This window comes from Rhineura floridana, chromosome 4 (assembly GCF_030035675.1).
Source record: "Rhineura floridana isolate rRhiFlo1 chromosome 4, rRhiFlo1.hap2, whole genome shotgun sequence".
Lineage (NCBI taxonomy): Eukaryota > Metazoa > Chordata > Lepidosauria > Squamata > Rhineuridae > Rhineura > Rhineura floridana.
The window spans coordinates 136,496,703-136,514,869 of record NC_084483.1 but is presented as its reverse complement, the minus strand read 5'-3'; the positions used below and the strand labels follow the sequence as shown (position 1 = coordinate 136,514,869).

Here is an 18,167-nt window from a genome sequence, read left to right as displayed (position 1 = left end):
TTAGACTTTGTTCCAAATAAACATGTTTAAGAAAAGGTGCTAGGGTAATTTTTTAGAGATTCCACAAGGATTCTGGTAGTTGTTTTTTCTTCACAGAAATGCTTTGAAATTATTTTAGTGAATGAATAAGTTTAGGAAAATGTTGGGTTGGAACATCTTGTGAATTTTGCTGTGAAGATAAATGAATGGAATACCTAGACTCCTGGCAGTTCCTCCTCACAGATCTTTTCTGAAAATTCATGTGTTTTTTTCTATTTTCTAGTTGTTTGGCACATCTGAAAATATACACTCCTGTATTTGGGGGGGGGTGCCTTTAATTCATGTATGCTCTTTCCAAGTTTTTTCATAATTAGTTTGCAGCAGATATTAACTACATTCAGAGCTGCATACCTGCAAATATGACGTTTTGAGAACTATATAATGTTGGCTTGTGAGATTAATAATGAATTTATTATTTTAAGCAGTATTTTAAACAGTATAAAATACTTTCATTTTAATAGGCAGGACAGACAATAACTGGGATTCTCAGTGGCTGTGATCCTGTTCATGCAGCCACATACCTTCTCACTTCTCAGTTGTTTGAAAGGTTTACTTAAATCCAATAGCAGCCAATGGAACTGTGTGTGTTGGAATTCCTTGTTGCTGCTACAGAGCAATGAAGAGAGAGGGGAATTGCTGCTGTTACCTGCATGCGCAGGGAAGCAGTCCTGAAGGCAGAGGACATTGTGATCAGCACTGTGCAAGTGCACAGTTGCTACCAAGCAGGAGAGGCTGCCAGGCATTCAGCGACCACACACTTCCACAATGTAGACTGTGAGACCCCCTGTCTCAACACCACCTCCTAGTGTTTATGTGCAAGGTGGGGAACTCTCCTTCCATTTCATCTGCAGCAGCAGTTGGCAATTCTGCTCAGTCGATCGATTCACTGGCTGATGCTGCTTAAACCAGATCATACATCTGGTTCCAGCAGTTTACAGATACTTCTCATAAACATATCCTACCTCAACCAGAGACCACCTGCTATTATTTTTCACGTATAATTGTTCCCTTTGCACAGTGTGGCACAAAGAATCTTGTAAAGTGCTGGATTTCACTTTACATTACTGTAAAAGGACTGTGGACACAAATTGCTCCCCAAATAAGCAAATGTAACCGCTAGACTTCACTGAAATGGTGTGTATTTCGCTAGATCTTTCTTTATGTTGATGAATAAAGCTCAACAGTGATCCATCTAAAAATGTAAACTGCACATTACAGAAAACTATTAAGTGTCTCATAGAAAACGATGTCTCTTCATTGCCATTAAAATGTAAAGCAAGTGGTAGTCAGTATGATGCAGAGAATGTAGCTTTCCTTTTTTGTTCTTTGCAATATTAATTGCTCCTTTCCTGTGAACTCTACAGAGAGCATAATACTGGAGACACCAGAAAGGAAAGATCATAGTTAATTAAAAGAGACATGCAGATTTTAAACAGAACGCTTGCAAGAAAGCTTTCAGCAGTTCATGCTCATTCAGACTTTTAGGACATAGTACTAAGAAGTTTGCTTGACTCTTGTTTTAGACAAATTGTTCTAGGGAACATCTTTGACCATCAGCTCTTGTTCACCATCTGCTGGCAGTAAAACAGTAGTAAGTAGGCACATCAACATTCTGAAAAATGTCTTTAGGAGAATTTTTGGGTAAAAATTGGGAACTTGACTTTTTACAATGTAAGCATGCTGTCTTATAAAAACAATGCTTCTAAGCAGAATTCTGAAGTTTTTGCCTAGTCCAAAATGGCAGCTGTGTGCTGGTTAATTGGATTTGTTTGGCTTTCAAATATCAATATATATAATTCAATATGCTCAACTGAATCCAGACTTCTCTTGAGTAGATCTCCATTCACAGGAGGAACTAGAAGAAGGGGAAGGCAGTTTTCACTGGTTTGTCCTTCCTCTTGCAGCCTCATGTGCCCCCCCCCAAAAACCTGTTCTGGAAGGCTGAGGGACCCTCCAGAACAGTGTGTGATAGAAAAGAGAATCAGTGAAAATTTCCTCCTCTCCTTCCAGCAGCAACTTCCATTGGATCTTAGTCCCTTTTGTTCACAGAACAAACCCTTCCATTTTCTGGATGCAACTCAAGGAGGTGTATCCTGTAAATTATTGTTTTGCTGAATGTATGTGCAGGTATATTATACCTGTCTGCATTGCCATTTATATATTCCTAATGGAGGAGGACTTTGTTTGAGGATGGAGGCTAGCTGGCAACCTACTTCTAGGTATGTCTGAACAGTTACGCTATTAGGTGTTCAATTTTGCTGAAGTTAGTTGTCTATGGCAGAAGCCTGGGAACATGTTTTGGATTTTAATTTTGTCTCTATATTGTACGTAGCAAACTTGTCCCATACTAGTGTTTTTTAGCATCTGAATTCAGGGTTATTGGTTATAGAGTTACATTTAAAGGTCTCTCCAAGCTAAAATCTGGATTAGAATTGCAAAACTGCACTTTCTGTAGGCTGGGATCCAAAGTATTCTGTGAGTGCACCATGGCTGTTCATCCCTTTTTCCCTGTGAAGGTCAGGACACCATCACCCTCTACAGCAGCATGCAATGTAGCGTGAAGGGCTACTAACTATCTGCCACATTTGCCTAGACCTGTCTCTGTACACTGTCCTCTTTGGATCTTCATCATAGAACATATTTTGTCAGTTTTTTAAAAAAAAACTACAACATCTGAATATACAGTTTTATACAGTGCACCTTCTGATATTCCGTTTTCTTGCTGAGTGAAAAAAAATCATTTGTAAAATAATCCTATTAAATAGTTTTAAAAGACACTGTCTTGGTACAAATACATATAGATTTTAAAGTCTGAAAAGTAAAAACTGACATACATTACCTTATTTAGATTGCCTCAGAGGTACGTTACAAACTCATCCTCTTGTGAAGATGGTATGTTTTCCAGATCTTTTTTCAGAAATTTGGCTACACAGTATATGCATAGATTGGTGTTTGAGAAGAGAAACTGAATTTAATAGAATAAAAAATGAAATGTTCTTTTCTAATTTGAGTATCACCTTGGAAATTATCTAAGTGGCTTTTATGTTTTAGGTAGGAACTGTGGTGGAAGTAAGGAATCCAGATGGAACTTATCAGGAGGCTGTCATCAACAAATTAACAGATGCTAGTTGGTACACTGTAGGTAAGGAAAATTAACTTCATTTTTCACCAATCCAAAAACTACAGGTTTGAAAAATGCATTTACTTCCATAATATGTATTGAAATTCAGGCCTGTTTTTTTTAAATTTAGTGAGTACTTTCTTAGTCTCAAAATTATCACTTAAATTGAAATCTATATATGGTTTTTTAAAAATATTCTTGGACAAGCTGCTTGACAACAACAGGAAGAGGCAGTAGGCATGAAGATGGGAATGGGAAGAAACAAATAAAAGATGGCTTAGGAAAAAATAGTGAAGATTTATGCAGATTGTTTTAAAAAAAACTTAATCTGCGATTCATTTAACAGGTTTGAAAGGATTTTCCCCTCTTTTCAGAATTTTAAGACTGTTTCCTCCCTACACACAAATATATAATTTTATACAGGTTCAAATATTAAACAGCATTTACACTACTATATACTAGTTTTTCAAGCAGAACAACTGAAATTCTGTGCCCTTGGGGTTTGGAAAAGCTATACTTTTAGAGCTGATTTTAAAATCAGAATTCATGATGAAACTAGGATTCTGGCGTTCAAGTTCCTTCATTTAGGGCTCTCAGAATGATTATTTTGTGTCCTTCTTCAGCAACCTTCATGACAAGTAAATACCACTTCACTCTTAGTGAAAAAATCCAACATTTGGCAAAATATGAAATTTATTTGCACGGATTGTCAGAGTTAGTTAATATTTCCATAAGCCTGTTATTTTAAAAAATGAGTAAAGATCTGCATTCCAAAAAGGGCTGGATTTTTCACCTGTAGAACCAGGGCTGTGGAGTCGGAGTCGGAGTCAGAAGCAATTTTGGGTGGAGTTGGAGTCGGTAGAAATGTACCGACTCCGACTCCAGCTTCAAAATCAATTTTGATTGACAAATTTTTTAAAATATAAATTCAAAATGTCAAAGAAGCTTCCCATGAAGTCAGCAGTATTTGAGCATTTCACCATAACTCAAGATGGAAAACGTTTTGTGTGTCAGTGTATGACACAGGACCCAGATGAAGACAAATGCTGTGATGCCAAGATCAGCGCATATTCAGGCAGCGATAAAAATGCTCCTATGAGAGCTTCCAATTTAAAAAGACATTTACAGCCCTTTCCAGGGCTGTGGAGTTGGAAGCAATTTTGGGTGGAGTTGGAGTCAGACAGTAGAAAAATAGAGGAGTCGGAGGTTTGTGCAGAACAGTGCCTAACTTCGAGCTGCCCCTAACTACAAATCAGATTTTAAGATTGCCATGCTATGTATACTTTCTTGAGAGTAAGCTGCACTTGCTGCTTAGTTCTGAGTAAACATGCGTACATTCAACATTTGTCATTCAGTCAGAAGAAATGAAGCCTTTTGCTTTTAATTAGAAATACAAACAATCTTATGAAGACCACATTTGCACACAACTGAGCCAAGACCTATGCTAGTGCACACATTCCTAGTACTTTCACTTCTCCCTTCCATAAACAGATAAACAGAGCATGAACAGCCAAGCTTAGAAAGTTACATCCAAGCCCAGGATTGTGGTTGGTTTATTGTAGTGGCAAATTCAAAAGGGCAGGGTCCCTTCATAATAGTCACACCAGTCACATCCTTTTTCCACTTTGCCTCATCTCCCTTGTTCTCCCTGTCGTCTTGTAAACCCACAGCCTACTACAGTCCTAGAGAAGTCAATCAGCATGAAAGGGGAAGCTGTGTGTTAGCTGCTGAAAAGAGTCTTCTCAGTCTGACTCCCCTCCTTTCACTTTGATTTGCTCAAATTAGCAAGAAAGGAAGAGGGCTCTTCTCAGTGGCTAACACACTTGGTTTTCATGCTGATTGGCTCATATATAGGGACCTGGCTGGGACCTGCTCCCCAAAAAGTAACAGGTCTGTGATCCCCGCAACCCTGGACGACTACACCCCTGGTTTCACCCAACAAACCATGACTGCTAAGCTGCCAACAAGCATGGCTTCAACTTGGCTAGCAAACTTTTTGTTTGTCTGAATGATCCCAGGTACAGACTTTACACTGAGTAAGCCTAAATTTGGTTTTAAGATACTCTGTTTTTGTATAAAGCAACTAGTGAAAGCAGTTATTATTGATGATGATGATGATAGCTTATTGGTGTTTTGTTCATATGCTTGTGGAAAAGAGGAACGAAATGAGAACACTAGGGCTGCATGCATCATGGCCTCATCCACAATATGGTTTAATAAACCATGCTTTATGGCTTAGCGTTATGTGTAAACACAGCCAAAGAAAGTGAACATTTAAATTGCTGTCTGAAGTAGTAACCCCTCCAAAGAGAACGAGGGAAGTATCCAGCATCTGTTCATCCTATTCCTTACTCTTTTATTTCTGTTTGTATTTATTTTTGGTATTTAGTCCCTTGTAGTTCAACACAGTAGTCTGAAATTTTAGAACTGAGTGAATACAAAAAGATTGCACACTGAAAGGGAGGATCAAGCTTCACTCTCCGTGTCCCTCAGCATTGGTTTTTAAGTTGGAATCCTTGCTATCTCCAGTTGAAAGTATACAAAAGATAACTGAACAAGCCTTCTCCTAAAGAATAACTGGCTTGGCTTTCTCTGTTACCACACTTTTTTGAATTTAAGCTAATCATTATAAACAATAGTAGAATTTTAAAACCTTGTTACCACCTCATTTACTTCCCAGAGAAGGGTGGCCTATCACCATGATTACTGAGGTGAATGGATTTGTCAAAGCCTGGATTAGAGGCTGCACTTCTATGCAAATATTTTCCTAGCCAGTTCTTTCCTCTAATGGAGAAAGACAGCTAGTGTGTGAGGATGCAGCCCATCTTCAGTGGCCTCCAGCATGTTACCCAGATAAAAACTCCAGCTATGCAACTAGCTAGCAGACACCAAATCTGACAAATCAGGCCAGTGTTCTCTGAAAACAACCTCTTTCAAGATTCTCTTAAAGCTGTCCAATTCCAAAAAGGAGAAGACCTCTAAACACTACGACAATGGAGCTGTGTGGTCACGAGACAAATCCCAGAGGAGCATAAACTCTCTGGGATTCAAGATACTCAGACTGGCATTGATGTACTTCTCCCACCTTCTACAAGGACATCATCTCCTGATCAAGATGGACAAACTGAACCCTCAGTACCTAATTCTTTTAGAACCCTTCCAAACATTTGAAAATTTTAGCAATGATCTCCCAACTGAAAACCTGGGATGAAGATTGTCATGCAGGGATAGGCTTTTTGTTTTTCTGTGAAGTTGGACTTGGGTTTGTGTTGCTGTTGCCATCTTGGCTTACAGTCCTTAGCAGGCTGCAGTAGAAGAATTTGTAAGGACAAAAGGATCAAAGCTGTTTAGATCATCTTGATCAGGAGATGATGGCCTTGTAGAAGGTGGGAGAAGTACATCAATGCCAGTCTGAGTATCTTGAATCCCAGAAAGTTTATGCTTCTCTGGGATTTGTCTCGTGAACACACAGCTCAAGATGGACAAACTGAACCCTTAGTACCTAAAAGGGAGAGAATCTTTAAGTGTAGCAGAGTAATTAGTAGATTACAGGGTGTTCAACAGAGTGATTTCCAGATTTGGACATTCCCTCATGGACCTGTTTGTGTTACTGTTCAACAAGTTTTAAGATTTATTGCAAAGTTTCAAGGAGGACCAAGATAGAATATTCTTTCTTATCAGACTGGCCCAGAGACCTAATGTATACCCTTTATCCCTCACTGCCTGCGTTACCAAGAAGATGGGGGAGCAGAAGTAACACTAATGACCCTTAGAGATCAGACCTGGCTATCCTTTCCAATCAACTAGAACTTCCTACACCAGGGCCCTCTTATTCATCAAGAGTCAGGGCTCCTGAGTCTGCCCCCCTGGAGACTAAGTGGGACATCCTAATCCATCAGGACTACTCATCCTAGTTTCTAGGCATTCCTCTACCAAAAGATCTTTGCCTTTCTTAAAGGTGATATAAAAACCTACAAAAAATATAATGTAACACACGTATAAATCCTTTATTGACAAGTTGGGATATTGTCCCATAGAATCATAGAATAGTAGAGTTGGAAGGAGCCTATAAGGCCATCGAGTCCAACCCCCTGCTCAATGCAGGAATCCAAATCAGCATTGCCAACAGATGGCTGTCCATCTGCTTCTTGAATGCCTCCAGTGTCGGAGAGCCTGCAGCCTCTCTAGGTAATTGGTTCCATTGACTTATGGCTCTAACAGTTAGGAAGTTTTTTCTGATGTCCAGTCGAAATCTGGCTTCCTGCAACTTGAGCCCATTATTCCATGTCCTGCACTCTGGGACGATTGAGAAGAGATCCTGGCCTTCCTCTATGTGACAACCTTTCATGTACTTGAAGAGTGCTATCATATCTCCCCTCAGTCTTCTCTTCTCCAGGCTAAACATGCCCAGTTCTTTCAAGTCTCTCCTCATAGGGCTTTGCTTCCAGTCCCCTGATCATCTTTGTTGCCCTCCTCTGAACCAGTTCCAGTTTGTCTGCATCCCTCTTGAAGTGCGGAGACAAGAACTGGATGCAGTATTCAAGATGAGGCCTAACCAGTGCTGAATAGAGGGGAACTAATACTTCACGCGATTTGGAAACTATACTTCTGTGAATACAGCCTAATATAGCATTTGCCTTTTTTGCAGCCACATCACACTGTTGACTCATATTCAGCTTGTGATCAACGACAATTTCAAGATCCTTCTCACATGTCGTATTGCTGAGCCAAGTATCCCCCATCTTATAACTGTGCATTTGGTTTCTTTTTCCTAAGTGTAGAACTTTGCATTTATCCCTGTTGAATTTCATTCTGTTGTTTTCAGCCCAATGCTCCAGCCTATCAAGGTCCCTTTGAATTTTCTTCCACGGTATTAGCTGTGCCCCCCAACTTTCTATCATCTGCAAATTTGATAAGCATGCTTTGTACCTCCTCATCCAAGTTGTTAAAGATGTTAAAGAGCACTGGGCCAAGGACTGAGCCCTGTGGTACCCCACTCATTACTTCCTCCCAGTTTGAGAAGGAGCCATTGATAAGCACTCTTTGAGTATGATTCTGGAGCCAACTGTGGATCCATCTGATAGTTGTTTCATCCAGCCCACATTTAGCTAGCTTGCTAATCAGAATATCATGGCGCCCTTTGTCAAAAGCTTTGCTGAAGTCGAGATATATTATGTCCACAGCATTCCCACAGTCTACAAGGGAGGTTATCCATTCAAAAAATGAGATGAGATTAGTTTGGCAGGATTTGTTCTTCATAAATCCATTTTGTAATGACTGCATTGTTTTCAAAGTGCTTACAGATTGACTGCTTTATAATTCTGATCCAGAATTTTTCCAGGGATTGATGTTAGGCTGGCTGGTCTGTAGTTCCCCGGTTCCTCCTCCTTCCCCTTTTTGAAGATAGGGACAACATTAGCTCTCCTCCAGTCATCCGGCACTTCACCAGTCCTCCATGATTTCGCAAAGATAATAGACAGTGGTTCTGAGAGTTCTTCAGCCAGTTCCTTCAATACTCTAGGATGCAGTTTATTGGGCGCTGCCGATTTGAACTCATTCAAAGTTATTAGGTATTCCTTGACCATTGTGTAGGCTGTTGGAAAGCATGATGTTCTGTGTTTTTCCACAAAGACAAGAAAAGACAAGTAATGGGTTAATACTGTGCAGCAATCCAAGGCCGGACTGCAGCTGGCACATAAACCGAAAGTGTATAAAACCTTGGGTGAAGAAACCGCAAGGTGTGGGGGTTGTTAGTTGGAGGAAAGAGACTTGTATCGTGTTAGTACTTTGCCTATTGAATCAGTAAAGATTCTCTTTACAAGAACTTGCTGTAGCGTGTCTTTACTCTGGATATTCTGGGAAACAACTGGCGCATTTTCTGGACACAGGCCTCTAGATTCATACGCTACACCACACATTGGTCTATCAATCTCAAGCTCCAAACCTGCCCCTTCTACTTCATGTTTCCCGGGAGGGTCATAGACCCTTTTTTGGGAGAAGACTGAGCCAAAGTAGGAATTGAGCACTTCTGCCTTTTCTTTGTCATCTGTTATCATTTTGCCATCCTCATTGAGTAGCTGTGCCACCATTTCTTTTCTCTGTCTTTTACTATGGACGTACCTGAAGAAAGCTTTTTTTGTTGCTTTTACCATCTCTAACCTCAGCTCATTCTCAGCTTTAGCCTTTCTGATGCCATCCCTGCAATTCCGTGATACCTGCCTGTACTCTTCCTTTGTGGCGTGGCCTTCTTTCCACTTCCTGTATGTGTCCTTTTTTTGTTTTCAGGTCATCTTTAAACTTTTTGTGAAGCCACACTGGCTTCTTCTGTTGTTTCCCCCCTTTTTTCCTTGTTGGAATTGCTTGCCATTGAGCTTTTAGAATTTCCTTTTTCAGAAACTCCCACCCATCTTGGACTCCTTTTCTCATTAGGGTGGCTTGCCATGGAACCTTACTTCCAATTGTTCTGAGTTTATTAAAGTCCAGGGTGCGCATATGGATACTCTCAGCTTTCGCTTCTGTTAAAATCAAGAATTCAAGTATGGTGTGGTCACTTTCCCCCAGAGTTCCCATAACTGCCACTTCATCCACCAAATCATCTCTGTTGGTTAGAATCAAGTCCAGGATAGCTGATCCTCTGGTTGCTTCCTCCACTTTCTGTAGGAGAAAGTTATCTCCAACCCAAGTCAGAAATTTCTTGGAGGGGCCGTGTTTAGCAGAATTTGTCTCCCAACAGATATCGGGATAATTGAAATCCCCCATTACTACTACATCATGACTCCTCGAAACATTGGCAATTTGCTTTTCAAAAGTTACATTCTCGTCTTCTCCTTGATTGGGTGGTCGGTAGTAGACTCCAAGCACCACATTCCTTTTATTACTTGCCTCATTAATTTTAATCCAGATACTGTACTTAATCAAGACTCTGCTTTTTAATAAAATGTTTTCAGATGAAAAGTATCTACAGAGCATAACTACCTACATTACAATTTCAAACAAAGAGTTTCATATGCAATATTTCTCATTAATTGATAGTTTACCCTTTTATGAAATATTGAATGCCAAAGTAAAGCTCAGTGCCTTGACTGACTAATATGGGGAGTTGTTATTGGTGATGGATCTAGAAAAGAGAATTCTTGCCTGTGTTTCCCCAAATCTGATTTTGTCCTTGCTATTATTATTCAAGGACAAAGTTTAAGTTGTTATGAAATATTTGCTTAGTAAACAGAATGTTTGAGATAAAAATATAATTGTTAAATTATTAACACATTTGTGTACATCAGTGGCATTTTCTGTCATCTACTCTTTACTTTTCCCACCAAGAAGGTATTAAAATAGGGAACCACGTAGACACTATAAATAATAGGGTTATGGGCTCCATGGAGTGTTGATTTGATTCTGGATGCTGTAACCTTATACACTTGAATTACATTTAATCTTCAAAATACACTCCAAGTCCACAAGTCATTTGAAAGAATACACTTTTAAAGTACTGTATAAGACTGTAAGTGCATGATTCAAGTATTGGTTGGCAACCCTTTGCATGAACAAAAAATGCTTCTGGGCACACATAAATGAGTTTTCCCTTCTGGATGCATCCACGTTTCAAACCCTGCTCCAAGGAATCCTTTGACCTTTCATAAGTTGCTTTTAGGCAAGTAGAAGGACTGTAGAGGGAATGGAGGATCAGAAAAGGCCTTGAATCACAGTCCTTTGGATCCTGGCCATTTAATTTGAATTCTATAAAACATATTACCAGATGACACAAAAATGCAGGCTAAACATTCTTTTCAGTTCTTGCAATTGGTTATGCCAATAACTAACTTGGTTGAGTCCTTAGAAAGTTCACAATTTATGTGTAGTAGACTTCAGTGAGTTTTTTGTGTATTTTTTGTTGAATCCTTTTATTGATTGGCTTCATCAATTAATCACTGATCCTCTTAAGAACATTATGACTTGCATAGTGGTTGGTTTCACTGGACATACTGTTACAAATTAGATATTTAAGGCTACTCAGAAGTAAACTTCATTGGGTTCAATGGGACATTCCCAGGTAAGTGTGTATTGGATTGCAGCCTAAGTTAATGTCTTTTAAAATGTATTTGTTTTAAATTTGTAGAATCCGTTATGGATATGTTCTTATCATATCTGGGGTATAACCAAAGCACAGTTAGGATTAGTTAATTCTTAATTCTTGTTTAAATTAATAAGACTTAAAGTATACTTAGCTTTATATTGAATTGAAACAGTAAGGCAAGGATTGTTTGTTTTTTAATTCTAATGGTACAAGTAACTTGAATTAATAATTAGTGCTTCCTTTTTACATTTGGTAACAGTATTTGATGATGGAGATGAGAAAACTCTTAGACGCTCTTCGCTTTGTCTGAAAGGAGAGAGACATTTTGCTGAAAGTGAAGTAAGTATCTCTGATTAAATGAGAAGTAGCTTGTGCCTTTTTGAATTTTATTTAGTTATGCTGAAGAAATTGGCATGCTCTCATTGAGTTAACCTAGCGATTAAAGGAATGTATGGACATTAATAACATGTCTTCACTGAAAATAATGGATCATGATATGACAGTCTAGGAAATTATTACTTACGGTTGAAGTTGCATGCTTATGTTACCATGGCTTGAGCCAACATACCTTTTACGTTAAGATTAGTTTTCTGTAGAGTGGAATGGGGAAGACTGGCCATTTATGGAATATATATTTTAACAAAAATCATGCTTTTATGTTTCAGTGATGATAATGTGTGTTAAAATGCAGAGGCATGCTTATGTGAATCAGACTAGCTTTGCATGTCCAGCGGCTCAAATTAATTATACAGCAATAAACCCAAGCATGTAATTTGCTCTGAAAATTTATATTTACTGTAATATCAAGTGAGAAGTGAATTTCTGATTGAATTCTTAAAATACACTCTCCCTCCAGTTTGATGTTTTTATGTATATATGTGTGTGTGTGTATTATTATTATTATTATTATTATTATTGCCTTTATACCCCACCATTTTTCCAAAACTGGAACTCACCATACCATACCATACCATAGTAACCTGGTTAAGTAACTACCAAGTTAGGTTATGAATTCTCAGCTGAAAATTGCTAACATATATGGTGACCTTTCCATATATGCACACATACAGCTGAGAACCATGGCTGAAATTCTTCCCTTACAGTGCAATCCTACACATGTGTCTTCAGAACATTTAAGTTCAATAGGCCTTATTTCAGGTAAGTGGATATAGGACTGTAGCCATTAATCTGTTTTTCTTTCATGCTTTGTTTGGGATTTCTGCAGCAAGAGTTATTTCTTTTTTTTTTTTTTTAAAAAGAAGGCAATTGGCTGCTGTTCAGCATAGTGAGAAGCAGATATTTTGAGACTACTCCAAGATGGGTCCATTGATGACCTGCATTCTTACAAGCCTGGTGTTATTTGCTTCCGCATTATTTCCCCTTGATTATTCTTTGTCCTGCTGCAGAGGGCAGCTACTGCCATTGAGAGCAGTGTATCTCTGCTCTGGAGGAGGAGAACTTTAAAGAGAGTGGGGAAATCAACAGGAATAATTATATTTATGCATTTGTTTCCATGCAATTGTTAGGTATTTTAGAAGGGAAGGGGGCTTTTCTGCAGTGCCCCTGCAGAATCTGTAGAATGCTGTCTGTAGAAAGGCTCACCTCACATTAGGAGCCTTTGGCTTCAGGCAAAGACTTTTCTTTTCTCCCAGGCCTCATAGCAAAATTTTGTTGGAAACAGCCTAAACATCCAAATGCTCCATTTACATTGCTTGTGTGTTCTTTGCTCCTTCTGTTCCATGAGGACGTCTGCCAAGTCTAGTTTCACTTTCAAAGAATTTTGGCTTAGCATTATGTATGAACCAGGAATCCTGGTTTACAACATATTCTGGTCACTTTCCTAATAAGCTCATGGCTTAAAGCCAGCTTGTTTGGCAATTAGTCATTGTTGTAACTGGAATCCTTGGTTTCTTGTATAAATCTAAACCAGAATTGACTGAAAGCAAAACTAAAGTCTGTAGTAGTCTTCCTCCTGGCTGTGCAGGAGGAAGATGAGGAAACACTTTGCTCAAGCTATTGGAATCTTCATGAAGCACTAAACCATGGTTTAGCCTTACATAAAACCTGGACCAATGCCTACTGTACAAAGTCACTTTTTAATTTAATTTCAGTTTTCAATTTAATGCATTCATTAATATTCACACACACTTGTTTGATGAAAATTCTTGAATCAGTTCAAATGGTAATACATGTAATGTGTTTGTCAACAGACATTAGATCAGCTCCCACTTACCAACCCTGAACATTTTGGGACTCCTGTCATAGGAAAGAAAACAAATAGAGGAAGGAGATCTAATCACATGTGAGTTTTTTTCAAGTTGTAATTGTTGATTTATTATTATCTTGATTTTCACCGGATTATTTGAAGATGGTAAAAATCATGAAAAGAAAGGCAGGGTATAAATGTAATAAATAAATAAATATTACTGTGTGATTCATACTTTTAAACTGAGAGTGCTGCTATATAGCCCCTGTATGTAGCAGAAGCAGTACCCAAAGGGCTTTTTTGATACAGGCAAGATTATGAATGGAGTGGGGCAAGGTTACTGCTGAGTAACATGAAAAGAATCCTGCTGGATCAGACCAAAAGCCTAAATAGTCCAGCATCCTCTGTCACACACTCAGGGCAAAAAGACAAAAAAAACCTTCTGCTTTTGTTCCCCAGCTATTAGTACTCATACACATACTGCTTTTGAACCTTGAAGTTGGCTGTTGATAAAGAGGTCCTCTTTTAAAGCCCTCTAAGGCAGTAGCCATCACTAGATCCTGTGCCAAGCCATAAGAAAGCTATATGAGCACAGGCCCTGTGCCAGAGGGCAGCTAGATTGGGCACTGTCCGAGGGCCCTGTAGTCCTGAGGGGCCTCTTGTTAGGCTGGGAGAGTGGCACTCCTGATCCATGATCTGTGCCAGCATCAGGTCACGAGTCCCAGCACCCTGATGCTGGTGCGGAGCAGGAGCTACACCCTCTCAAGAAACACCCTGCAATGCAGACAGGTTGGGCTTAAATAGGCCTGCAGTGTGCGCATGCCCACAATCACCCAAGATGGTGGCAGGGGAGGCCTTAAGGGTTTGAGAATGATGGGTGATGGTGATGGTAGGTGCCCACATAGCATGCTACCATGGTGACATGGGAGACAGGTGGGATGGGCAGGCCTATATAAGCCCACAATGCCTGCATTGGGACAGTGTGTTGGGGAGCATGACAACGTGGGCCTAGCTCAGTCTGGTGCCCAAGGGCCCAGTCATGCCTGGTGCTGGCCCTATATGAGCAAGTCCTTTTCTGGTCATTCCTGAATCTGCTGCCAATCATTTTTGGTGGTTGACTTCCAGGTACTGGTAGCCGTAGAGTAGAATTGGCCTTGAACTAGTGCAAGTGCAGTTTCTCCCTTGTATATTATTAGTGAGTAGAACAGAAGCTATCCAAGTCTGTCATGTTTGTTTTGCACAAGATGCTTGTGCTGTGACATTTGGAGATGGGGATTATATCTGGCTGCCCATTATTTAAAGTTGTTTTTGTTGCATTGCCCACCAACAGAAAATAATGGAGATGATCACTGATACCATGTTATCAGTATAAGTTATTGAAAAGAAGCACAGGTGACAAAGATGCTGTTCTCTGAATTTTACCTTGGCAGATCAAACACTGAAATAGATCAGTGGTTCCCAAAACTTTCCCCGCACATACCACTTGAAAATTGTTGAGGGTTTTGGTGAACCACTTAATGGTTTTTCTGACTGTTGTGGCAATTGTAATGCAATGTACTAGATACGGTATGATTTTTAATTGCATTTTTATAGACATGCAATGGACCACCTGAATGAAGCCCACAGACCACTGATGGTGCACTAGTGGTCCATGGACCACAGTTTGGGAACCCCTGAAATAGATACATAAATGCAAATGTAATGATATACCTGTAATAAATATATCTATTGTGTGTTTGCATATAGCAAAACACTGTTTAAGAAAATGTACAAAGAGTTACAAGATATACAAGACACCTTGACACTGAAGTATCTTTGCCAAGTATAATGTGAATAGAAGCACTTAGATAATGGGTTTTATGATACTAATCTTAACACTTGTTAATACTGTTAAAAGTTTTGTTTTGTTTCATCTGTACACTTCTCTCATTTGCAGGCAAAATATTTTGTCTTTAATACAAATTAACAGAGTTGTGGGTTTTTTTGCTTAATACTTTGTTTATATCAGCACTGTCAGTGAGGCCTGCATAGCTTTGGCAATAAACCTGATCCCTTCGTTCCCATCCATAAAATAATTCTCACATGCACATACACTTTGTCCCAATTACTCACCCCAGCCTGGTAAACATCCTCAAACATTGGCCCAGTAGATGTCTTTATTCACCTTTTGAAAGACCAGTAGAATTGGGCTTGGTAAGTGTCTCTGGGAAGCTGTGCCATAAAGTCAGTGTCAAAACTGAGTTGTTCTTTTTTTCATCCCCATCAGACTTACAGAGGTACTCTGATTAGGGTCCTGTGAGCATATCTCAGAAGATTATTAAACTTGTTGCAGGCAGTGGAAGAGAGCAGGATGGACAGAAATAAAAAAATGTAGAAGAAACCTCTGTGGAGTATGTGTTTGCCACTGTTTTAACTGAATGCTTTAACTAGATACTCAGTGCACTCCTGCACTGTGGTTGTGAGTTATCCCATTGACTGATTTTAACCTAATGATTGCACACAAATAAGAGTTGGAGGGAAGGAATTGTGGAATTTAAATAAGAAATGTGTGATGTTCCCTGAAGGTCCCCCCCCCCGAAGTCTCTTCTCCTTATTCAGCAGGTGTGCAGCCAAGGGTTTCAGAATAGAAGTCCACTTATCTCACTGGAATGTCCTTTGTCACCTGTCTGAAGGCTTAAGCTCAGGAGCCAGGATTAGAACTCCTCCCCTGGCACAATAGCTTTCACGGTGAAATTGCCCATTTTTCTGTCTTTTATCCAACCTTTTCCATGTGATGAGCATGTCCAGAGCTGATCATTTGGCTGAGTCATCTGATACTTGGGTAGACCAGTTACTGGCGTGACTGCATCAAAAGATCTCATTTATCAGAAATAACATTTTAGAATATACAAAGACCAGTATTTTCTAGAAAGAATCATAGAATAGTAGAGTTGGAAGGGGCCTATAAGGCCATCAAGTCCAACCCCCTGCTCAATGCAGGAATCCAAATCAAAGCATTCTTGACAGATGGCTGTTGAGCTGCCTCTTGAATGCCTCCAGTGTCGGAGAGCCCACTACCTCTCTAAGTAATTGGTTCCATTGTCTTATGGCTCTAACAGTTAGGAAGTTTTTCCTGATGTCCAGTCGAAATCTGGCTTCCTGCAACTTGAGCCCATTATTCCGTGTCCTGCACTCTGGGATGATTGAGAAGAGATCCCGGCCCTCCTCTATGTGACAACCTTTCATGTACTTGAAGAGAAATATCTGTCTTTGCTCTAGTAACCATTTAAAAGAAATATTGCCCATGCTTCAGATTTGTTTTGGTTTGATTTAGTCAATTTATATCCCTCCTTTCTATCTGAAGGAGCTCATGACACAAAGTCCAAAAAGTATCAATATAAAAATATTAAAAATAGTTAAAAACTCAACATCAGTAAAATAAGTCAGAGGCAAACAGAGGTAGTAGATAAAATATTAGATAATATTATTTTAAAATCCTTGTAATTTATTACACCAGAATTAGAGCTGTCAAAAAGATATACTCCCATTCTTTTGGGAGGGGGGAACCTAATGCACCTTTCCAGCAGCTGCCATTCCCCACCCTCAGTGATCCTGGAATGACACTGCATCATCATGTGGCATAATTCTGGAGGAATTTATGGATTTAAAAGGTGGTGGCTACCATATATTTGCTCACAATTCCCCATAAAACAATACCCCATGGTGTAGTGTCATTCCATGGGCATTGTAGAGGAACATCGTGTCTACCAGCCTGGAAGCCTGCTATCACAGTCTGGAAGACTCCTATCATTGCACCACCAATGATGGTGGTGGCAAAAAGAAAAGAGAGAGAAAGAGGTCGGCCCATTTTGCAGCCTCCCTTCCCAAAATTCAAGCTAAGGTTTATCTTTAGTTTAAACCTAATCAGAATTCTAAACTATATACTAAAGTTTAACTTGGGACTCTTTTTTCTCCAGTGGGCACCAGGACACCCCCAAGTGGTTATTGTGTTCCTTGCTAGTGCTTGAGGCAGGAAAGAGTTAATACTCCAAACCGACCGTTAATGCGGCCCCTCCCACGGAGTGCCAGTTCGTTTTCCTGCCTCGCTTGAGCAGTACTGATTTTCGCCTTGCTCTTCAGTCTGGCCAAGTTATATCTATCTTTTTCTCTATTTATGTTATTTATTAGCAGTTAATGTTCACTTAACTCTTCTCTCAGTGTTGTATATAGGTGTTAGTCCTAAGATTAATTAGTACAATGTTTCTCTTCAGAAATGGATTTCCCTGTGATTTTTCCAATTAATGCATTCCCTTAGTGATATTTCCCTCACTTAATGGTTTTCCGGGTAGATTTTCCTCACTAATTAATTTCTCTGTGATTTTTCAATTTATGCATTCCGTTAATATTTCCCTCATTTAATGAATTTCCGGGGAGGTTTTCCTCAGTAATAAATTTCTCTGTGGATTTTTCTGTTAATGATATTTCCCTACGTTAATGAATTCCGGAGTGATTTTCCCTCGTTTAATGATTTGAACAGTAGCTTTCTTCCCATTATAAATTGGTCTTTCCTGCTGAAAGCAAAATGCCTAAGGAGCAAAAAAGTGTCTCTTCAAGGCTTTCCAAATGAACGGTTGCAGCGCTTGGTGCGGTAGCACCTACAGCTCGCTCGCATGAACCAGCAGTTAAAAAGACGAGCCGTTGCAGCGCTCTCAAAGACGGTCGCCATTTTAATCAAACAGCCTCACAGG

General features: G+C 39.5%; 1 protein-coding gene across 6 annotated transcripts in view; it reads left to right on the top strand.

The window, feature by feature from the left end:
• The window catches only part of ARID4B (AT-rich interaction domain 4B), a 141,278-nt gene that overhangs the window by 64,148 nt on the left and 58,963 nt on the right, over window positions 1-18,167 (top strand). For 5 of the 6 annotated variants that reach the window (XM_061624525.1, XM_061624524.1, XM_061624528.1 and 2 more), the window contains exons 5-7: window positions 3,091-3,181; window positions 11,494-11,573; window positions 13,445-13,536. In XM_061624525.1, coding sequence (XP_061480509.1) covers window positions 3,091-3,181; window positions 11,494-11,573; window positions 13,445-13,536 — 263 coding nt within the window. Of the gene's footprint in view, window positions 1-1,578; window positions 1,631-3,090; window positions 3,182-11,493; window positions 11,574-13,444; window positions 13,537-18,167 lie in introns of those variants that run through there. The other variant, XM_061624529.1, reaches the window with a different exon arrangement.